Raw genomic sequence first — 25,138 nt, forward strand, 5'->3', positions numbered from 1 at the left:
AAATGTAGTAATAATGTATGCGAAACGATGTGATGCGGTTTCTACAACCCCTGAACTTTCACTTCCGGAGGTCGCAAACTTTGACCGTTTGCGAGGGGTCATCAGTTTAGTCTGTCACCCATGATAGTGCTACACAAAATACTGCTTCTATAAGCGTGGATACGTCTGAGATCAAGACCAAAGCATGTGTTGATTTTCTGCTTCGCGGAGCAGACGACCACCACACTCCAGTGCCATCTTCATTTCGCTCGTCCGAAAAGTTGACTCTAAGTTTAGTTAGTTCCTGCGCCGGCCGCACTGGAAAATGTTGAAAATTTGCAATGCATGTCGACAGAAAATATTCTGTCAGCAGCTTAAACGGAATCTTCACCAAACTAAGAAGGTTCTTTGTTCAGAAGTTGAGATACACCACAACAAGAAAAGAGGTGAACGGACGTCGCGTTGAATTGACTGACACTGTGACAGCCACAACACAGCAGGCGTTAATAATGTTGTGCCCATTCTTGAAAATCACGCATTCTCGAAAATGGGCATGCACATTCTCGAGAATGGGCGCGCATTCTAAGAATGAGCGCCCATTCTTAAGAACGAGCACGCGTTCTTAAGAATGAGCGCTCATTCTTAAGATTGGTTGGGAATATCACGTGCACAATTTATTAATTTTGCCCAATCTTAACAAACATTGCACGACATAATTATGTTAAATGAATTGTATAGCGGTTAAAAGGGAAACAATTCATATATTGAGGAAAGAAAATGTGCTATGCTTCTGTACTCGTATAATTACGATAATTTGAATCAAATTAAACCTGTTATTATTGCTTTTTTCTGCCCACTATGGGAAGTTTTGTAATAACGGAGGACTGGGAACTAGTCTGGGAAGTGCTTTGTTTAGGCTAGACAAGTTACAAGTCCCTGCATGTATCATATGCGTGCCACAAAAAAAACCGATGTCCAGAAGCTGCCAGAATTGCTCTTTTGACTAGATAGAATCCAGCTCTGCGACGTTATGGTGGGATGTGAACAATAAATTGGTGGCAATTTAAATGGGAAATAGCATTAGCACTATGGGATGTCGCAGTATTCATTCTCATTCTTCACATTCTTCATTCTTACGTCCCCCCCCCCCCCGCTTTTATTATCCCAAAAATCAGAATTCTTTGCACTAGTATTATTATGTCTCTTATATTTTCCCGGTCCCCCCCCCCATATTAATACGCCTTTACTTATCATATCCACTCTACTTTTCAGCGCCTGGCGTTGCAACAGTATAATTATTGAGAATCAGTGAACGAGGATTCAGCTAGACTTGCCAAGCGCAGCCGGTGCTCGGCATCGACAAGACCGTTATCTTGTCGCGCATTCTCGAGAATGTGCGCTCAATCTGGAAGAGTTATTTTTTGCCAAGATTGAGCAAGGATCCAGTTGCACATTCTCAAGAATGTGCATGCCCATTCTCGAGAATGCGTGATTTTCAAGAATGGGCACAACAATAATACTTAATAGGCAGAAGGGAAAAAATGTTGCAACTTGCAAGTGCAACCTGCCGCTACGTCAGCGGTTGTGTACAAAGTCTATGGAGAGTCAGTACTCAGTAGGAAGTACTGTATTTCCTAACAAAACTGGAAATGTTTCTCAGTCCCAGATTCATGTCTTTTCATCATTTTTGCAATGACTGACCTTCATTGAGATAACGTGAAGAAAAAAAGTAGCGTCAGGTTGCAACGTTCTTTCCAGCAGGATGTTGTATTGTATAAACTATAATAAATTATATGGCGAAGTAAAAAAAAAACATGTTTCTGGTCCCCGCCCACTTCCTTTTTGGAGGCCGCCTGGATTATTTTATTATTTTTTATTTTTGAAAAATGCAGTTAAAAAACACCGAAAAAGCCCACAAATTCATCGGAAAATAAATACTTGCGAAAAACTGTTCATTGTAGACCAATACAACTCTAAATGACACTGTAAATATGTTCAGTTCTCTTGTCCAACTTGTCTTTCATTTTAAAAGTGTCTTTGTACAAAAGTGTCTTTGTTCATACATAGAATTCGGATTCTTCAGCGCCCACTTTTCATCATGCCCATCCCGGCAAATTCTCAGCCCAAAACTTGCCTTTTTTAGTTTAATTAAGCATAGTGGATATTTGGCCAATCCTGGTTTTCTTCACGGAGGCTTATCTCTGTTTGGCTGACATACGATAATGTCATGTTGGCTATGCTGGCTTTCTTTTTTATAGTATAAAAATGTACTTTCTAGATAAACATTAAATGCAAAAATTTGTCAAATTTCATTCCAAATTCCTCTAATCCTCTTCTAAAATCATCAAAAGAGAAAAATGCAACGTTTGCTCAATCAAGTTTAAGACTGAAGCTTCAAACTATGAAGACATTAATAAGTTATTATGGAAATTAAAGTTGACATAAAAGCAAATTTGTCAAATTTCATTCCAAATTCCTCTTCCAAAATCATTAAAGGAAAAAACTGCAAATTTTGCTCAATCAAGTTTAAGACTGAAGCTTTAAACTATGAAGACATTAATAAGTTATTATGGAAATTAAAGTTGACATAAAAGCAAAGGGCAACGCGGAGAATGAAAATATTGGCACATAATGGAAAAGAAAAGGTGCAGTTTAAAAGACTCAGTGAAAATATTTTTTCGAAATTGACTTTGCCGTTCCAGCTCCAAACAGCTTTTCCTGGAGAACGCATTCATGTGGGGAGCTATCGGCAGCCCAGGTTGGAGAGTCGGTCATGCTATGTGGATGGATCCAACACAAACGCTACAACTTTATGCTGACTGTGAGGGACTCCTACGGCGTTACGCAAGTTGTGCTTCCAAAAGAAGAGAAGGTGTGTGGTCAATGTGGTGTTTTGTAGTCAAGACCCTTCCATACTGGGTAACCAGATTCAACAGCAGGCAATTTTTGCTTGACCCTAAAGGCTGCAGCTTTCCATACTCCGACAGAGTCATGAACTGACTTAACCATTGACTGAGTCACTGACTGACATTCATTGACTGACTGAGTCTCTCCCCGAGTCTCTGATTGACTGAGTCACTAACTGACTAAGTCATTGACTTACTGAGTCAGTGAGTGCAAAAAATATCCTTAAACTGAAACCTTCTACTTGGTGACCTCCTGTCAAACTAAATTGGGTCCAGGTTCACGAGGCTAACCTGGTCTTGTTTGTTTGACTCTGTAATCTTGGGGTGAACCCAAAACGTTTTTACTCGAGCTGTTGTAATTTGTTGGAGTCATCAGGCTGCATGCTGAACTGTTCATGGATTTTGCTACATTAATGAGGATAGGAGTCTTCTCATAATGCACAAATGTTGGCTTGTGACAATCGTGTTACATGTTTACTTATTTTCTGTTCTTAAATCTTATTTTGCCAGTCAGTCAGTTAGTTACCACTTTTGATGTTTTTTTAATTTTTCTTCTCAGGAGTCACTTTCCACAACGGATACAGTAGACGAAATCCACTTAGAATCCGTTGTCATGATAACAGGAAAAGTGCAATTGAGACCAGAGGGCCTAACAAACCCGGTAAGTGCTGTTTTGAAGACATTTGGCATATAGATTCTTATAAATTTTGATTGTGGTTATTAGCCATTCATAGTCTTTTGTCAATGAGGTTAATTCATTCATTCATTATTTTCAAAAACTGGAACACACCCCAACCCTCATGCAGGGAGACTTACATCAAAATCTTAGAATATTGTAGATTGACAGAAGAAAACAAGGTTAATAAAATGCATAAGAAACTCTGATTTTCCTTAAACTTCCAAAGACGAAACTCAGTGACCCAATTCATTCATTCGTCTGATAACTCATCCAGGGAATAAATCAATTGTAAAAATACCTGAAGATATCTTTCTTGTCTTGTTTTCAGGGCCCAATTCCTTGACCCATTTTCATTGCTTTGCAAATTTAAATGCAAAGCCAAAATCAGCTGGTCACATAAGGTCAACGTCCTGGAGCTGTTAAGAACTGAAGTTTGCTTAAGCATAGGAAATTTGCAAAACCTGGGCTCAGTGTCATGACTCTGTTTTGAAGGCACATCATTTACAGCTATCCCAAAAATAACTGATAAAATTATTGAAGAAACGCTTCAAGTTTAAAGATAGTAATGGCACTAAACTGTCTGTGAAATGATTCTTTCTGGCATGCTGTCATTTTGAAGAAAACAATAAAAGGTCATTTCCAAAGATGCGTCTAAAGACGCATTTTTGGAAATTTCCATGGACGCATTGGCTTCTTGATCATTGTTTTTGATCTGAAACCTCTCAATATGCACAAATTAAGGCCTTAATTTCAGCTTTTTTTTTTTTTTTTAATTTTGTTCTTCCCATCAGAAAATGGCAACTGGCGACATTGAAGTTGCAGCTAGTGAAATCAAGGTGTTGAATCCCAGCAAGGAAAAACTTCCCATACATATTAATGATTTCCAACAGGTAAAAAAACAATGGTTTAGTTACTTAGTTTTCAAAACCAAATCTCAACAGATTGCTTAATATTCGTTTCTGTATTTGTTTCATAATAAAACTTATGCATCTATTTATTTTCTAGGAGAACTGCTCACTGTAAATAAACGAAATGAAATAAGTTATCTGAGTTTTTTTCATAACATCCATGATCCTCAGGATGTAAAACAAGAGTAGGTTCAACTTTATTTGTTAACATATAGGATTGTAATTGTTTTAAACTTTACAATTGTCTCAGAGAATCATAGTGAATAAGTAAATTAAGAGAATGCTGTAATTAGATTGGGGTTTTTGTGAAATTGTTTACAGCACATGTAAGGAAGGTATTTAAGAATCATATTCTTGTTTTCAAAACAACAAAAAATGTCAAAGATATGCTAAGGCCCCAAAAAATAAAAATAGTCGGTCTCTGGTCAGACCAAAGTTTCAGAATTGATGCGGTGATGCGTTTTTATTTTTCTCTTCTGCTTTTTTTTCAAGCTTGGATTGTACAGACAAGAAGGGTACTATTTGCTTTTTTTGTGTCCGCATATACTTTGGTGTCCTCCATCATTAACCTTGGTGCCCTCCATCATTTGGAGTTGAGCTCCCCACAAAAACTTGAGGCGGTTCAAAAAAAGAGGGTGCTGTTGTAGCTTCTAAGGAAAATTTGAAAAAAAAAAAAAAAAATTAATGCATATGATCAGAGTCGACGTGCGCACTGACCAGAGACCGATTAATTGACCTTATTTGGAGAACCTTAGAGATAATTTGCTGACATAAGGGACCGTGACCATTCAGCCCTGGTATGAAAAGGCCCCCCCCCCCCCCCCCCCCCCCCGGTACCTTGTCCGGTCCAGAGCCAGTCCGGTCTTCAGCCCAGTCCGGTCTTCAGCCCAGTCTCGTCCGGTACATGGTCCTGTCTGACCAGAAGTTTTGAAGTCAGTCAGGCGCATCAATTTATTGCCCTTTGGAGAACGTTCTGAGCAGAACAATAGCAGACTTATCAGATTAAAGATAAAATCCTTCCAAACGCTTTGGTAATTTACGGTCCCATTGTGCGCGAAACCACATGGCAGGAGTTTTGATCTGCGCCGACAAAAGTGTTCTATTGTTTCGCACTGAGAGATGAAAACCACAAGCAGGTTTCTTCTGGGATATATTACATGTGTCAATACTTGCAAACAATAGACCCCAGGATAGAGGAGTTCCTGATTAGCAACCGGACCAGCTCCTGGGCCGGTAGCTGGGACAGTACGAAAGGACTTCTACGGAGGGGACAAGCTTAACGGGGGGGCCCTTTTCATACCGGGGCTGAATGGTCACGGTCCCTAAATGACAGCTTCTTTGCTATGCTTGACAGGCCAAGGAATCACTGCGGATGCAGTACAGATACCTGGATCTTAGGAGTAACAGGATGCAGCACAATCTCCGGCTCCGGTCTGAGATTATCATGAAGATGAGGGAATTCTTATGTAATCAGCATGGTAAGGAGATATTGGCCTCAACAAAATAGGACAATGACATTAAGAGGATGAAACGAGCATCTCACTCAAAAACAAAAACTCAGAGTTAAAATTGTGTTTAAAAACATCAAAAGTGCTGAGTTTCTTGATAAATCCTATAGAACTGGTTTGATATTTTGAAAGTAAAGAGTTACTCTGTTTTGGGGTTACACCTCTATGTTCCGACACCCCTATGTTCCGACTACGCATATTCCTATTCCTAACCCTAACCCTAACCCTAACCCTAACTTAACCGGGAGTAACACAATCTAGGTTGTCGGAACATTGGGGTGTCGGAACATAGAGCAGTCACCCTGTTTTGGTGTTTCAATCGTTCTCAATATTTGTTGTGATAACTTAACCAGGAATATGTTTAAGATTTGCACTTGCTACAATATATTGCCCAGGAGTGAGATTCTGAAGTGGTCTTTTTGAGGGAATAATACAGAACCAAGTTCATATTTTTAAAAACATTATTACAATTACCTTGCGATTCTTTTTTTTTTATCAATATAATTTTGTTTCCATAATATATTTGTATAGTATCTCAATTCATGTATGTGACGTGGTACATGTATGTCAAAACCAGGTAGAATTGGGCGAGGCTACCGATGGAAAAACGGCTGCAAAATGACATGGATAACTTTTCAGCAATTTTGAGGTGTTTTTTTTAATGTGGGATGCTACTTTTAATGTTTAAACTGAGTTTTTCGTTGACAGGTATTTTGTAGAACACTTTTAGAGAGGCATGTCATTTCACAAAATGACACTTTTTTCACGATTTTGTTCTGAAATGATACATAATATAATAAGTGTGGCATTTTGGACAGTCCGATTTCAAAATTTATTAAACTCCACTTTGGAATATCCAATTTTCAACAAAAAAAACCAAAGCGGCAGTTGAAAGAGCAAGGTCTATATTTTAAAAATATTGCAATCACTCAAACTTGAGTTCTTGCCCCAAAGTGCCTGATTTGTTGACATACCACAACATGTCTATTTTTATCCTTGCAGTACCTCATTTCTGTACTAGCTAATCTTGGTGTCAACCATCTCATAGTCCAATTCTATTTTCCTTCAACTCTTTGTTTTCAGGTTTTGTTGATGTGGAGACGCCCTCTCTATTCAGAAGAACCCCAGGCGGAGCCAAGGAATTCTTAGTCCCGACCCACCAACCGGGGAAGTTTTATACCTTGCCTCAAAGCCCTCAGCAGGTCAGTGAATTATTTGAATGATTGTCTCCATAATTAGGTCATTTAAACAAAACTGAATTTTTTGACAATGATTCTTCTGTAGATCACATAAACCCTCCTAGTCTTTGGCACTTCACAACCCTTCGAGTTACTTTTGCCTCTACAGTTAGCACCCACACTAGAAATTTCTTTAAGATAATCATCTATGGAGTATGGATGTAGCACTTCAAATTCCTGCACAGTTCTTTAGTGTGGTATAAGCTCAGCACCCGATTTCATCAAACTCTTCGTAACTTACGATGCATCGCAGCGATGCGACGCGTCGTATCTCTACGATGCGTCGCAGCTGCGACGCGTCCTGCGATCCGTTTCACAAAACACGTCGTAAGTGCGACGCGTCGTAGGTGTATTTATAGCACAACTTGGTGACTGTTTTATGTATTTAGTCAGCGTACAGTAAATAGTCGTCTGATATTCAACAAAGAGTCGTCAGATCTCAGCTTGAAATTTGTTAAAACGTAAAACAAAATGGCGGCCGTGCGATGCAATTTTGAAGGAAAACAAACTCTCATCATGCTCATTGGACTGTATAGCTACTTTGAAATTTCAATTCTAATATTCCGGTCTAATTCATAATTATTCAATTGAATTTTCTATTTACAACTTTACACACATTGCCTCGGTAACATAATCTCGTTAATGTAATGTTTATGGCATAAAACTGGTTTAGAAATGACTCTTCTTATTTTGCGACGACCACTAGACAGTTTTAACTTGCGACGTGTTTTAAGCCGTTGTCAAGGAACTTACGACGTGTTCAATACATCGCAACTTTCGTGAAATTGAAGATACGACGCGTCGCGAGTTGCGACGTCTTACACGTCGTAACTCGAGTTGCGACGCGTCGCAGCACTTCGTGAAATCGGGTGCAGGGCAAGCAGGCAGATTCAGTCACGCTTCACTTCTCTCCACAGTGCTGTTTTTTTTTCGTGACAAGGTAACTTTAATGCCTAAGATCCCTTCACCTGACACTGACCTGCAGGTTTTTAAAGGGTTTTACATATTGCTGTGAATATTTACTTCCCACTGGGAGGGCTAGCGTAACCACCCTTGCAAATTTTGACTACAAAATTCCCCTAATCCGCCCAAGCAAGGGTGAATCGGTAAAACTGATGTTGGTATGGATTTCATCTCATTTTCATTTTGACAATTTCCAGGTGAGTATTATGTTCTGCTGAAATTGTAAATATGCAAACAGAAACATGTCAACATCAATTGCTCTTATAAGAAATGATGAATTATAAATGTTACTTCGATCTGAAAAATAGGTTAACTGCTTTGCCCTGAAGCAAGATGTGGCGAGAATTAATATTCCAAAAAGAATTTTTTTTTTTTGGTTACATTTAATCTTGCCCAGCTGGGATCAAGTCCAGTTGAGGTTTATAGTTTACCATAGTACGACTAACTTCGCTCGAACTCAGGATTGTCGGACTGCTCTAGTTGACTGTTTGGAACCAGACCACTAGGGCACGGTTCCATCACTGGTTCCCAATAGTCACATGCATCATTGTGCACAGCGGGGAGCCAGGATCAAGATGTTTCGTGATGACCAGCTGACCAGCATTTGACAGGAAGTGTTCGCAGGTAACTAATTAGTGCGCAGGCGTACGTTACATCACGAATCAACCTGTAGTTGATCTTTGGTCCTCGCCAAACTTGCTCTTGGTGGCACACCTGTCAGAGAGATTGTTTTTGATGAAATCCCGGTGGTTTCCACAGTTCAAACAGTTGTTGATGGTGGGAGGGTTAGACCGCTACTTCCAGATTGCCAGGTGCTACAGAGACGAAGGCAGCAGAGCAGACAGGCAACCAGAATTCACACAGGTGGGTTCATTTGTTGGTATAAATCTGTTGGCTCCATTAAAACCCCTCCCTCAACTCACCCTCCCCCTCCCCCTCTACCTACCCCCACCCCCCCCCCCACAAAAAAAGGAAAACAGGACCAATGGCTACCAAAAGTTAAGACGGTAGTGTCCTTGACTCCAACTCTCAGAGTTTTGCCAGGAAGCTTGTTGAATCTTTCAAAATCACCACCCTCCAAAAATGTTAAAAAAAAAAAAAGATTAGGGTGAACATTTCTCAGTTTTGTATGGGAGAAAGTGGCATCAACACTAGGAAGCTTTTGGGAGGGGAGTGGTCACTCGTGAGAGAGATACATCTACTATGGCCTTATGAATAAGTTTCAAGGGCGAATGGGGAGGGGGGGGGAGGCACACAGTGGGAGCCATGGCCCTACCTAAACAGGTGATTTATCTTTTGTTTTGAGTGTTTTTAGTAATAAAAGGAGTAAAAGCAAATGAAATATGTGAAATATGAATAAAAATAGAGAGGCCCCTAGTGTGAAATGAGATTGAGCACAATAAACCTTTTGCAAAACAGCTGGTTGGCCCCCACCGCCACCACCCCCCACCACCCCCCACCACCCCCCAATCCCCTGAAATGTTGCTTCTGGATTCATCCTTGCTAACTTCTCAGGTAGACATAGAAATGTCTTTCACCAGCAAGGAGGACCTCTATGCAATGATTGAACAACTTCTGGAGTACTCCTGGCCCCGTGATAAGCCCAAGCTAGAAACGCCGTTCCCAAGAATGAGCTACTCGCAGGCAATGGACGAGGTATGTTCCAGTCCAGAATACTGAGACCGGGGGATGTTGGGGGCTTGAAAGGCTTATTTACACACATATGTGATTTTCACACAAGTTTATCGCGCGGAAGTGTCCGCAAATACACGATACGTCGCATGATTCAGGGGATTCACAATGCAGTGCGCCACCAGGAGTTTGCCATGGAGAGTCCATTTTTCCAGTTTACGGTCGACAAAACATGGCCCATTTGAATGAGTGTCGGTAGACAACTTGAGCTAATATGTTATAGATTGGGGCGTAGTGTTCTGCCGCCTTACAAAAAAACAACATATTGATAAAAAGAAAAGAACAGGGTAAACAGATACTCCAATCATACGCTTACGAAACTACTGACCGGAAAAACGAACCATTTCAAATGTCCCGCATTGCGAATTTGTCGACCATCTCCCACAATGCACTGGGAAAAATGAACTCTCTGTTGCAAACTCTTGGTGGCGCACTGCATTGTGAATCGCCCGAATTGTAAGGTCCACAGTTCATTCATATTGCATAGGTTCCAGGTGAAATGTGTATGCAACATGTTGTGGTACGCAATAAAATTGCCCGGCCATGGAACACCACATTACACTAGGGGGCACTCTTCAGGATATAGATGTATATCAATATGTATGCTCGCGTTTACCTCAAATAGCCGCATTTTTAAAGCTTTTGTAATTTGTTTCTCCACTTTTCAGTGCTGTTGAATACATTTTGGTTTTTGGGATGTTGAAAAGACCTCGAAATCCACATTTTTTTCTCATCCCAAAAAAGGGTGGGGAGGGGGGCATTATTCCATAGCCCATCCCCCCCCCCCCAGTCAAAAAGTGTGGAGGGATATATACCCCCCCCCCCCAGTCAAAAAGTGTGGAGGGATATATACCCCCCCCCCCCCCCCCGGATTTACGCCCCTGATGTTGAAACAAGGTGCAAAAATGACTACTGAAAATCCATCATTTTAGCAAACAAACATGTATTTTTTGGACCCCCCCACTTTAATAACTACATTCCATCTTACTGCCTCATTACTCAAATGAAAGGCCTCATTGGCCCCTTAAGGTCTTGTCCCCCAATAGTTCTGAATATTTCATAAATTTTCCACTTTTTAGCCATATCCACTTCTCAGTGGAATTGCCCTACGTACAGTGCATGCTTTCTTGATGAATCCCTGTTAAATTGAAAAAAAAGAGATCTTGACGTAGATCAGAAATTCTGTTTAAAAAAAATTAATTCATCATTTGCCACAAACAGATAATAAATGTAATAAATGTACTTCTCATTATGTGTATGATGTAAAGGTGATCAATTATGTTTTCATCATAATCAGAGCTGCTCTTTTTAAGAAAATGATTTTATCCTACAAAGCCAGGTAGCAGTTTCTAGAAACATGGAAGTAGGACCTAGATGTAAAGTTGATTTCCTCTAAAAAGTGATGTCATAATAGGCTGAATACTTCTTCGACCATGGTTATTTTTTTAATTAGAACCGATTTTTTCCTTTTGAAGATAACTGGGACAGCGACATTAATTCATGAGCCATTTCCTCCTGAAAAATAAATAATTCTTTAAACTCAATGTTTTTTTTATCCGAATTGATTATTTCCTTTTGAAGATAACTGGAACAATGACACTAATTCAAGAGACATTTCTTCCTGAAAAATAAAAAAAATTGTTGAACTCTATTTTGTTTTTTAATCCGAATTGATTATTTCCTTATGGAGATTATTGGAACAGTGGTTCAAGAGCAATTTCCTCTCGAAAACACAAACCATTCTTTGATCTCGATTTTGTTTTTTTACTCAGAATTGATTATTTCCCATTGAAGATAACTGGCACAGTCACACTAATTCAAGAGACATTTCTTCCTGAAAAATAAATTATTCTTTGATCTTGATTTTGTTTTTTTTAATCCGAATTGATTATTTCCTTTTGAAGATTATTGGACAGTGGTTCAAGAGCAATTTCCTCTCGAAAAACAAACAATTCTTTGATCTCAATTTGTTTGAATCAGGAATTTATTATTTCCTTTTAAGATTTCTGGAACGGCGACAATAAACAGAGACATTTCTTCCTGAAAAATAAATAATTCTTTGATCTTGATTTTGTTCCTTTAATCCGAATTGATTATTTCCTTTTTGAAGATTATTGGAACAGTGGTTCAAGAGCAATTTCCTCTCGAAAAATAAACAATTCTTTGATCTCAATTTGTCTGAATCAGAATTAATTATTTCCTTTTAAGATTTCTGGAACGGCGACAATAATTCAAGAGCCCATGTTCCTCCTGGAAAATAAAAATTCCTTGGAACAACTAGGAAGTGTTATTGCTAGAAACAGAACTTGACTATCAGACTTCCCTATCTGTACATACAGGGCATTGTCCTGATTGACTAAAGGTCTGGTTTTCGCATTTGTGATTTTTAAAAGGAAGTATTTGAAGCTTGACACTATGGGTTTCCTGAACTAAAGTACCCGGTAAATGTCTGCATGTGTGTGTGACTTGTAAATGTTGGTAAAATTAAAGGTGTAATTTTGTTCTTTTAAAGGGAAGATACAACATTTGCAAACATCAAAAAATGAAACGATCAAATTATCACGAAATACCTTACTGAATTGTTAGGGATTGACAGTCTAAAGCATCCTGTAAAATTGTGGCTCCTGGTGTGCTGACATTTTCATGAAAAACTGTATTTTTCCAACGCTGGTCGGCCGACCAGCGTTGGAAAACACTGGCTTTTTCAAAAACTGTTCCTTTTTTTTCATATTTAGTTATTCCGCATTTTCTTTGCAATAGATTACACACCTGTGAAGGGGTACACACCTGCTAGAGTGATTCTTTGACCTTACAACTCCCCCAAAGTCTTAACGTTTCTCTGTTTCATCTTAAGTGGGGTCGGGGAACCAGACTACAAGAAAATGATTGGTTTTCTTGGTTTTTCCAGCATAAACAAGCCCAAAACGTGAAACAAGTCAGTTGAACAATATTTGCTATAACATACTAATCCTCCAAATCAATTTATTTCTGAAAATTGCAGCAAAAGCAAATGTTGTACATTCCCTTTAAATTCACTGTCTTCAATGTTGAATTTCAATTGTCCATTTTTTTCTTCACCTATTTATTTTAGTATGGCTCTGACAAACCAGACACAAGATTTGATTGGAAGGTAGGACATGAAGAAGTTACAAAAAAAAAATATTTGCTACCTACTTAACTGGATAATTTTGAAGGCGTTACCGTAAACACACAATATTTTTTGGCCTCTGTATTGAATGTTTTCCATTTATCAACCTTTCTGTAATCTTTAACTGAAGAACGTGTGCTTTTGTTACCAATACATCACTGCATTCAAATAACTGGTTTTTTTCAATTTTTTTTTACATTTTCAGATTATAGATGTGACAACTGCTCTCAAGGGATGTGGTCCTTCCATGTTTGATTCAGAGAAAGACGAGTTTACAATAAGAGCAGTCAATTGTAAAGGCGCATTGGTATGTTAAATTGCAATAATTTTGTATTCGACTTTTTGTTTTCCAAATATATAATTTGAATGCATTCAATACAGCAGTGGTCGAGAATTTGTATATTTGGAAATTCTCAGCAATACAGGGTGGTCCAAAACAGATGCAGATTTCTCAACATTCGGAAGACCGTGTTGAAATTGTTTTAAGACATTCCTAAACTACAAGATCTTGTTGGTATATGGTGAAAACGGCGTTGAAAATAAAGTCTAAGTGAAGAAACAGTGGCCATTTACAGAAAAAATTTCAAAAACCAGTTTGTCTACACGCAAGTCTATGAGACATGGTCAAAACAGTAGGACTGTGTGCACAAAGAACTGCAATAACGATGACCATATCTGCGCCAGGAGTGTCACTATGTGACAGACAAGGCGCATTACAAGTCTACATTATTATTATTCGATAGTAGGGAGACACGGGCTTAATAGGGAGACACCTAGGTGTCTCCCTATTGGCGCAGCCCCCCTTTAGAGGAAAAATTTTGCTGTCGAAATTAGGTTATATTTGTTGCTCGTGGTTTAATTAGTAAAAATACCGAAATTCGTAGAAAAAGGACCAGGGAATATCGGGTTAGGGCACATTTAAATCGGAAATTTTTTTTGCACAAGTCTATGGGAAAGTCTCCCTATTACCCCATTGCCGGTTATTATTATTATTATTATTATTATTGTATAATAAGCGTGTGGACAAACTGGTTTTTGACCACTTTTCTGTAAATGGCTGCCATTTCTTAATTTAGATTTTTTGTTTGTATATTTCAATGACACAGGAGCACCTGTCTAGCAACGACTTCAGCAAGATCCAGCAAGAAGCCAAAAAGCATTTTACAGCTGGCATCTTGGTCATTCAGTGTAAGGATGAGCACACCTGGAAATCCCCCATTGTGAAACACCTGCCAGAGACTAGCAGGCTTGAAGTGGGGAGGCTAGCAGGTGCATCAGGGGGTGATGTGCTGCTTGTCGCTGCAGGTGGACGCAGTAGTGTGGTAAGGTATCTCCGATTCAGACGAAATAGTTAGGCATGCCTTACCTGGCACCTATCATTGGTTACCAATAGTGAAGCATTGTACCTCACAACATTTTTTGCTAGCATCCTTCTTTTCCTAGGCAATCATCAATTACTTAATGCATTTCCATGCTGAGGAACGTCATGCAGGAATGCATGACGACATAATTGAAGTGTCACAAAATCATGGAAGACAATGGAGTATATAATTTTTAGATTTTTTGAAATTTCAAAATGGTAAAAATAACAGATGATTAACAAAAAGGTTTGTTATTTTATTTTTAATATCAATAAAAGTGTCTTCTTATTTTCCTCATTTGTTTTAACGGGAATATAATCTTTTTATGACTCCTCTTTTTCCCCACATAGACTAAAGTGCTGGGACAGTTAAGACTTGTGTGTGCTGATATGCTAGAATCCAAAGGTACATGTATGATCAAATAAGCTAGACTTTTTGCCATTTTCTCTTCTCACAATACTTCTGTTGGTCAGTAATGTTGAACTAGGGCAGAACTTAATTCATCCCTTTTCTGATGTTCAAAGACCATCAAGTTTTCACATGAATTTTCTGAATGCCAGTAACAAAATTTGTTGAAATGTAACATAAAATGGCAATTCACTGTTATTTTTCGAGTTCATTGTTGTAAATTTAAGTTGAAATTCAACGTTAAAAAGACTTCAGTTTTGGAGCATTTGTGAGAAGCAGATCTGTCCTAAACGTTAACAAAAATAGATTGATACAGCAGTGTGTGTTGGCTTAGATTGGCAATGTCTGTTTACTTAATTTTTGTCCTGTTTATATTCAGGAGTTCCTGTGAGAGATCCCGATGTTTACCGTTTCCTGTGGGTGGAAGACTTTCCACTCTTTCTCCCCAGTGAAGACGGAGCTGATGGGGACTTGGAATCGTCGCATCATCCATTCACAGCTCCAGTGCCTCAACATGTTGACCTCATGTATACCGATCCACTAAAGGTGAGAAGAAACGATTCATAGTCTACTCCTACCTTCACCAACGCATCTGCTTGCTCGTCTGTACTCTTAGGCACAACATTTGTAACTTGACCAATGGTAACTTGTAAATTCGACAACTTGTACCTTTGACATACTTACACCAACTCATACTTTTGCCATCTCGCCAGAGTTGTAATGACTTGAGTCAATGACTCGACTTAAGTCCGACTCGATTCACAATTTCTGGCAACTCGACTTGACTCGAGTCCTGACGGGTAAATGACTCCACTCGACTCGAGTCACTGCGAGCAAATGACTTGACTCGACTCGAGTCCCTCATCAGAATGACACGACTCGACTCGAGGAAGGCTAATAAGACTTGAGTCCCAAAAATAAAAGCAAAACTTTGCAATGACTTGTCGGTGCCGGTTTTGTACACGTCACGTTAGTATGTTCGAGAATAATGTATACAGTCGAGTCTCGTTAATACAAACTCGTTCGGACCTAGCCAAATTGTTTGTTATATCAGAATTTTGTATTAAGAGGAACATCAGTCCCATTCATTCTGCACATAAATGCACAGTCGGGACTAAGGCTTTATGTTTGTTATAACCAGAATTTTGTATTAACAGAGTTTGTACTAACGAGATTCGACTGTACATATATTATGTTATGAGTTGACAAAGGTCCAAGTCAGAATAGCAGTTTGCGAGTCCCGTTTCAGAAAAAAAAAACATTTATTGCTTATCTTTCATTGGAACTTTTACATGAGATCTGTATTTGTTAAAATTGTGCTAGTAGACCACTAAATGTCCTGATTGCTCAACTTCATGATTACTGGGGAATTTTCGTGTATAAATACATTATTGTCATTTTAACAAATATGGTTCTGTGAATCCATATAAACCATTTAATTGAAGATCTCTCTAAAAATTTGTTTCAATGGGAAGTGCTGTTTGTAGTCGAGATTAACCTATCCAAAGGCAAATACTCGAGCCATTGTCGCAATCAGTACAAGTCCGACACAACCTAAAGCCCTCATTTTCTTGTCTTTCCTGTCTGACTAGGTTCAAGGTCAACACTATGATCTGGTATTGAATGGTTCAGAGATTGGTGGGGGATCCATCAGAATACATAACGCTGAACTGCAGGAGTACGTCTTGCAGAACATTCTCAAGGTACAAATGTGCACTTCTTTTCCTTCGTAATTCTGTGCATCATTGGAATGTCATGCAAGTTTCCTGTTAATATGTCATCAAGATTGCCTGTTCCTAGCAAACTACCTGCAATCACATCATGTTTTTTTCCTCTGATTTAAACCGGTTTGACGTCATTTCCTGTACTTAAATTTGACTGGATTTATTTTTGCATTATCACCTGCCTCCCCCCTCCCCTTCCTCCCAACTTTCCTTCTTCTAGAACTCTTGTCTGTTAGTTTGTCTTATTGTGTCTGACTGTGTGTCTACATCTGTAGGCTTGTCTCTTCTTTGTCTTTATACTGATTTTTCTATGTACAGTGAAATCTTGATAAGTCAAGCCTCAAGGGCACCGGTTCAAAATTTGTCCTAAGCATAGTTTTGAGTTAAGCAGGGTTGTATATCATTGTTATATATTACTGAAAGCAATGGATTCTTTGTTTGACTTAACGGTTGTTTTGAGTTAATCAGAGTTTGACTTATCGAGATTTCACTGTACATCGATTACATTTGGAAATTCTGATCTTTGACTACAAAATAATTTGCCTGATTTTGGCAGAATAGAAAAAAGTGCAACATTAGGCAAAAAAAAAGTCTCCGGTTTCTGGTATGGAGCTTGTCCAAAAAGTGGTGCGGCGACGCGGCTTTTTTTTTTTTTTTACCTGACTTTTTTGCTTCAAATGTCGGCTGAGGACTGCAAATGGTGCCCGACTAAACTTAGTGCAAATATATGGGAGTCCAGAGAGGCCACATAAAGCTTATTCTCGATCATAACCCCATCTAAAAACACGTTAAAATTGTGCAGCAGCAGGATTCCAGTCAAACCAGTGAGTTTGGCGGTTTTGAGACATCATCTTTCATTGAAAAAAAACCTTTTTCATTTTGCCAACGCGCATGGCTACGGCGACGCGCGCACATACCAGAAACCGGAGACTTTTTTTTTGGCCTTACTTATGTTGAGCTGATATGTCATCTCCACATCTCCAGTGGTTACAGTGACATGTACAAAAAAATTAAAATGCACCAATACAAATTTGACAGTAAGCCAGATTGGTATTCCAACTGCATATGTGTACTTCAAGATTTGTTTCTGTTAGGACACACAAGTCACCGTATGTGTTCAGATTGTAGCGGGTATCGGCAAAATTAAGAAATTGTCTTGAATTTCAAGAACTTTTGACAGCGAAGTCTGTGCAGGTGTTCTGTATGCCCCAACTTTTGTGCCAACCAAAGTTTTGATTGTGTTTTTGATTGCATGAACAATTGCAGAGTGCAGATTTGGTTACCACATCCTCATAGACACATCCTCATAGCGCATTTATCTGTCGTGTTTAAAAATCATTGAATCTTGTCATTTCATCTCCTTTTCTTTTGCCACAAGTTTAAGGAAATTGGACCATTTTCTTGTTTGCCATAGGAGGATTCGTCTTGCTTGAGGCATCTCTTAGATGCCTTGCGGTCAGGCTGCCCGCCCCATGGAGGCATTGCATTGGGTAAGTCAAAACTTCTTTTCTCATTAACTTTTCTCATCTTATAGACTTTATTCCCGAGTCGGCCACATTGAATTGAAAGGGAGACAAAGTCTTCATTTTAAGAACTTGCGAGTTCTTAAACATACCATAATGTTTTAAGCCAAATTAAAAAAAGAAAGAAAGTGAGGCTTTGTACGCACTCCAATCATGAAATAGTCTGGCACCATCCCATTCAACAGTTAACAATTTATAAAACAGATTCTGGGAACACGATCGAAAATGGCTTACTCATGAAAAAGGTCTATACTGTTGCATGAGGTGTTTCTTGCACATGTACATAGTCAGTCTGTTTTTTTCTCTTGTTCTGTATGTGCAAATGTACTAGCTAGAAGACTGTTTATTTTTGCAGGCACATATGCATTCAGTATTTTGTATTTGATATGAATATGCAACCATCCTAGGAAATGCTAGCATCCTTATGAAATTTCGGGTAAATGTACTTCTTGGAACATGTATGTAAAGATGTAATTTCAGCTTGTTGTTTCAGAATCCTTTTTGCGTTATATTCGCGTTCATAGCAGATAATGTACACACTGTACATGAATAGGGAAGCTATTGTGGTACCATTCAGCACTCCAGACTCAAGAGCCATTGAGTTTTATGAAAAAAAATGGGACTGGGAACGTGTTAAAGCTATAGTCCATCATTTGCAGCCATCCGAAAAAGTAACTGGCGTATTATTGTTGAAAAACAAACTTGGTTGAAAGATAGTAAGTGGACTAAACTCCCTGTGAAATTATTCTTTCTGGCAAGCTATCATTTTGAAGTAATCAACGATTCAGGCCTTTCCAACGGTGCGTCTTAAGACGTACCGTAGGAAAATTTAAATTAGTAGTTTTGTTATTCGGTGCAGCGCGCGCAAGCATTGGCACGACGCACAGGCGCACGCGGTTGCTATAAATTCCACCATTATTTCTTGAATATGGTCCGTGGAGGGGTGACCACTGCCTGAATCTTGCCAAATCCTGCGGCAGTGACTGTCAATATGTTGAGGCTTGGCCAGTGACATCCTGGAGCAGTACGGATTTCAAGCATAATCCAGGCCTATATTTATGCATGGCTGAGCAAAAACAACACAAGGTCTGGCTCAAAACCTTGACAAAGTGCATCCTGAAATCAGTAACGCACTTTTGCCATGTAACCTCAATCCTCCAAATTTCTCCACTTTGGCAAAGAGGATTTTGAAGGAGTCAGGGCGGTTAGGGTTAAAAGAGTTTAGGGCGTGCCTGGCATGGTTGCCCTATGCCACTAGTGATGCTGAACTGACACGTAGATAGCCTTGAAATTGCAGCTTTGTGGCACTTGAAAAGTGTCACATATTGTGGTAGCATAATGATTGTAGTGTCTGCCTAGTTTCCGTTGAGTATTAGCGTGATTTAGTATCCAAACTACTTCCTGTCAAACTCACACTGACTTTTAGTTTGAAGTTCTCTCTTTACATATTCCCATGATCCGGTAATGATATCTTATACTTTCTGCATGTGCACAAAATCTGCTGTATCCTTCTATGTAAGTGGCTAACTTTTACATTTCCAAAACACCTTTATTCTGAAAAGTAAATTTTCCAGATAATAGCCTGCAGCTGATTTCATGAAACAGTGCGTAGCCTTTGCATTTGGTTTACATAATACATTTGTTATAGCTGCGAATAAACTTGCGATCGATTTCCCGCAACTTGGCATAGCTTGACAACGTCTGCAAAAATTCAAATGTCTTGGATGAGAATAACAACAGCTTTTGCGATGTCTTTTTGTGTATGATTACTGTTCGATCCCAAAACTGTTGTTGCATCACCTCCGCCTGCCATTTTGGAAATAAATTTGTCCAACTTTCTAAAAGTATTGTCATAGAAAAAAAATACATATTCATTTACTTTAAAAACAAAGCTGTGAGTTTCTTGTATCGACCTTGATAAGTTTGACAATAACAAGCTCCAGGACAATCATGATAAGGCAGTAAAATAGTCAATTTTCAGGCACTATGCCATAACTTGCGCCACTTTAGGTTACACAATAAGTTGTTGGGTAAGTTTTGGACTTGCGCATTGTGCAACTTTTGTAAAGTGTGTCATAGGTGAAACCTGAATGTTGCGCAACTTTTGCAATAAAATGTGGCGTAAGTTGAATTATGCCATTGACCAAAGTTTTGTAAAATCAGCTGCTGGCATTTTCAATTTAAGATGCATGGAAAAAAACTTCAATATTCTTCTCAATTAAACATTTGCACTTCAATCCATTTTTTTGTGACCTAAAAATGACAAACACATTTACCAGAAAATATTCAAAATCTTAAGTTTCAAGAATTGATATAATTACAAACATTTGGTTTGGCTTGGATGGCATACGGAAATAATAACATTCATGTACATGAAGTCGTAAACACGCAAATGTAAAAAAGCTTGCGAATGGACATATATAAACATTGAAAATAACCCACACAAAGTCCACCAATAAAAGAAAAACGCAAGAAAGAATAAAATCATAAGATTAACTAGTACGGACTACTGACATTGAAATGTTAATTTTCAGGTCTCGATCGTCTCATATCCATCCTTTGCGGGGAACCGTCTATTCGTGATGTCATCGCGTTTCCCAAAACGATAGAAGGTAACGATCTGATGAGTGGGGCGCCCTCTAGTGTTGAGGATGTTGACTTGGCGCGGTACCATGTCAGGATTGATAGTCCCAAAGAAAGTGATGTTTCTGAAGAATTGTGATTCACATGTTAACCCCTGCACGCCGGGTGATGGCTATAGCCGCGGACCAGTATGCCCGCGTATGCGGTCTGTGAGCTGCTGCTAGGCAGCTGCTACTGTGCAGTGCCGCTACTGGCGCTACTGTGCAGTGAATCATATAAGCCTGTGTAGTGAGGCATGAAAACCCGGCCACAAGGGGTTAAGTCAACGGTTGTGGTAGTGTAGCCTGTGTGCACAAGCACCCCCTCAATGGTGAAAAGGAGAGAGGCTTGAAGGACATTGCCACTATGGGCTCTGTGCACAAGTACCCCCCTGGAAAAGCAAAAAAATGGAAGGGGAAAAAAGAAAAGAAAAAGAGGTGTGAAGTCATATTTGCTTTTAATTTAAAACACATTTAACAAAATCTGCAGGGGTTCCAATGGGGGTGGGGGTTGGTAAATGTCTCTCGCCCACCCTCGAAAAAAAGATAAATTGAGAATATGCTAGAGAAAATACAAGGATTTGGGGGGGGGGGAATGTGTTTTGCCCCCCCCCCCCTTAGAAAAAATCCTGGCGACGCCCATGCTGGGTATGCCCGGGGTTGAGTTCAACTAAGGCCAAGCACAACACTGGAATTTCTCAGTTCCAAAGTGCCATCTCTACACAAACCCCAAGTTGAAAATAGTATATATTTTTAAGTTTCAAAGTCTAAGTCTCCCTTTACTAAATTCAGCAAAGGAAATGATGGGGTCAAGTTTCAGAATTTATACCTTTGTCAAAACGTCAATTCATCTTGTTTTACTTAGGTTTGATTATTCAAATCTCTTGCTTATAGCACTTTTTTGTGTGTAAATTATAGGGACAAGAAAACAAGTATATTTGTCAAGGCATCGCATAAACGCTCCAACATACATGTACCCTCTCAATAGAAAGTGAAAATGATAACATCAAAGTGGAAGCTGCTTTTTAAATGAGAGTCTATTGATTATGGAATGTGATTTTTAAAAGTTGAACAAAGAAATTGACTGGAGCATGGTTTGAACCTGCGACCTCCGGATTGCTGTTCCGGTGCTCTACCAACTGCGCTGTCCTTCCCTGTGTTGGCGGTTCCCTGCCAACATTAGGGCTGGATTACAGAATGTGTTGGAACGTGGATTGTAAAGCTGTGTATGTTTATGTCGCTGTAAGAATTCCCCAACTTACTCCATGTTGCGAAATGCTCATTAGTCATGTTGAAAAAAAGTCGCATTTTAATCACTTTGATATAACGGGAAGCCACAAGAACACTGCCTTATATGGTCATGATAACAACTATCTGGATGAGTGAAACTGCATCATTTCTTATCAACTTCCAATTTCTGGATTTCCCCATATCCAACAGCTGTTTCTCACACTAGCCAGTCTGTATGACCCACAGATACGGGACTTCCTTCCTTACCTTGATTTGTGAATGAAATAGGAAATGCTCAAGGCCACGTGCTTTTATACTGCTCATGAATCCGTTCCGTTACATTCAAAAGAAAAAGCAGTTTGATGCGGTTTGATGCGGTTCGATGCCAACATCCATTGGGTATTAAACTTCTTTTGTCTGCGTACTGGGTTCATTTGTCCGTGCCTAACAAAATTCTAAAGAGCACAAGCGCAAGCATGTTTAGTCAGTTGTAATAATGGGCAAATAAGTTCTTTTCCTAATTACTCATCATTCAGCTATTCGCATTTCACAATATATGACATCATGGAAAATACATTGGGCAACTTCCTTACTTTTGTTTTAATATTACGTCATTTTTTGTTTCCATTTCGTCTTGCAAATAAACAAAGGACTGGCTGTCATTCTCCAGTCAATATTTATCAAAACAAATTATGAGGTGGTGCGTTGTTGTTTTTGTGTGTTATTTTTGGTTTTGATTAAGTTTTTCAAATGATATTTCAAGACTAAATGCATACTGGTCATTCTAATAACCCCGTGTATACTAAGCCCTGCTTTCAAGGGAATTTGTCATTGTTACTTACAAATATTATTTATCAAGTTGACCGTTATGTAATCTCATCCTTTATTGCGAGTCTCGGCTGATCTTGTTTTCATTAAAAAAAAACACCTCCCATTTCTAAAATCGCCCTCTGAAATACTGACGGTCTGTGGCACATGACGTGATTATTGCTGCTCAGTCAGCCATGCATGGTTTTGGTGATAGTACGGCGTATAGGGGATTGTTCGTTTGATAATATAAGCATGGAATTTGGCACACAGTCAGAGTATGTCATGAGAAAGATGTGTGGCTATTGGGCCATCGCAGATTTGTCCTTTGAAAAACTATAGGTAAAATAACAGTAATGGCAGCCAGTTTGATAATTGCTTGTTATTCTACTCATATTTTTTCAAATGACAAATGTGCGATGGCCCTATATAGCCAAATATCTTTCTTAAGACATACTCTGACCATGGAGCTACTCTGACAGTGTGCCAAATGCCATGCTTTTATCATCAAAGTGATCAATCCCCCAAATATATTCCCTACCTATATGAGAGTCAGTCCTGAAAAAGGACTTTCAACCTGATGTTTTTGACCCTGTATACGTAATTGAATGAACAGGTGGATTTTAGTTTGAGATCCACCGGCTATTTCAAAGCTTCCTTATTGTGTTCCAAGGCCGGAATCGATTTTAGAAACCTCTGGAAGTGTGTCAGTACGTCAGGGTGCACCCTTGTGTGGCACTGTGTGAACTTTTCCCCATTGATGTCAATTCTATATTAACCCTCGTCACATCCTTCTTGTAATGTGGTTGTGCGTGGGATTTCGGTACCCTACTATCCGTCACTTTGTATCAGTGGCACGGTTTCAAACAAATTGAACTTTGGTATGGAATGTTATCTGATTTCCTGTCCAATTATGGAAATGTTTGTTCATCAACTCCGAAAATGACATGCCAATAAACAATTCCAGTCTATTTTTGGAAAAAAATCAGGAACATTCTTTCTCCGATTTTAAAAAACTCTCGGACAAACTTTTTTTTTTTTAAATGATAAAGCGATTGCAGTTTAATTTACTACGAAATGGCTGTATTCGTATTTTGTATTGGTGTCTCTCTCAAGTTAATTTGCCTTAAGCATGTTCGTGAAAAATTGAAAGTACAAGACATTTCTTAGTTATCGATAAGATGATTTTGAAGCAAATACGATCGACTCAGTGTCAAATAGATGTAGCATGTACAGGAAACATCGTTACAATTAGTTTTTTTGTGTTTATTTCGACCTGCAAAATGCGCAGTGACCTGATTTGACTCCATTCTTGTCAACTTGCAGAGTATTCACCTTTCTTTTTGTTACCCCGACTTTCCGAATTCATAAATCTTCCTCTATATAATCGTTCCCCACAATTATTGTGTTTTCATAAATTTGGTCCTATTCAACTAAGGTCAAGTTAGGTTAAGGGCCATAGATAAATAAATATTTGCGGTGCGTCTGTGAGAATTGGATTGGGAAATCGGAATGAAATCGAATTGAGATTTTAATCGATTGTCTGCCATAATGAGTAGTTAGAGAAATCACCTGTCATCCAAGGGAATCAATATCTTTGTCCTGATATAATGGCACCAGATAGCTGTATATTATGTTTTTGTTGAAAAGTTCAAGTTGGTCAATTGAGCATTCCAACTTCAACACCTGAAATGAATTATGGTTGTCGTGGTTTGCAGAGTGTCTTCGGTACAACCACAGAGCAAGTTGTAACCCGGTCGATTAGAAAGTCTTTCTGACCGTAAGAACATCTTGCGGCTTTCGGAGCAAATTCTTTCAAGCTCGTAAAATTAAAAGTCCGTCTCAGCCGGGGTGAGGTGCGTTGAAGACGGATGTGTTTCTTCCGTTGACGAGGAGCTTGGTATGTTGTCCGGCACGCTTTTTTCCCTGGCTTTGTTTTTCCGGAGGTCTATTTTTGCGATTGGAAGGATCCTGAAATTATTGTGGTTTGCCAAAATAGGAAGTGATGTGGTTTTAAAATAAAGATGGTGACGGTTTTGTGAGTCACTGGTGAAGAATGCAAACCAGGTTTTGCCTTTTAATGTTATATTTTTTAAATACGAATTTTTTTCTGAGTGTTGTGAACATTTTGACCACTTCCAAAGTCTGGTCGGGAAGTGGCTGTGAAGGGGTGGGAGGGGGAAGCATGTTGACATTGTTTTGATCAATCAATAACGATATTTTCTCTGAAACAATTGATTCAAATGAGAGCAACATTCTTAACCTGTGACGAATCAAACTGTTCTAACACAGGGTGAGTAAAAAAAAGCGGAACCAAAACCCCAACAAATATATTTGATATTTAAAAAAAAATATGTAGCACCAGATATAATGATGACTGGAAAGCCAATTTCATAAGCTACTTTTAGATGAAAAAAATACTGAAATTGCTCATTCTGTTCAA

The 25,138-nt window shown here is 38.9% G+C and overlaps 1 protein-coding gene across 1 annotated transcript; it reads left to right on the forward strand.

The window, feature by feature from the left end:
• The first annotated feature begins 188 nt into the window (after window positions 1–188).
• Window positions 189–21,067, forward strand: LOC119734272 (aspartate--tRNA ligase, mitochondrial-like). The gene is made up of 16 exons (XM_038207669.1): window positions 189–425; window positions 2,682–2,851; window positions 3,445–3,546; window positions 4,356–4,454; window positions 5,827–5,950; window positions 7,064–7,182; window positions 8,941–9,045; window positions 9,697–9,837; window positions 12,965–13,003; window positions 13,227–13,328; window positions 14,128–14,343; window positions 14,733–14,787; window positions 15,170–15,336; window positions 16,383–16,493; window positions 17,929–18,004; window positions 20,572–21,067. The coding sequence occupies exons 1-16, from the start codon at window positions 305–307 to the stop codon at window positions 20,757–20,759; spliced, it is 1,935 nt and encodes a 644-aa protein (XP_038063597.1). The 5' UTR covers window positions 189–304; the 3' UTR covers window positions 20,760–21,067.
• The last annotated feature ends 4,071 nt before the right edge of the window (window positions 21,068–25,138 follow it).

The sequence above is a fragment of the Patiria miniata genome, unplaced genomic scaffold, assembly GCF_015706575.1.
Source record: "Patiria miniata isolate m_02_andy unplaced genomic scaffold, ASM1570657v1 HiC_scaffold_27, whole genome shotgun sequence".
Classification (NCBI taxonomy): Eukaryota; Metazoa; Echinodermata; class Asteroidea; order Valvatida; family Asterinidae; genus Patiria; species Patiria miniata.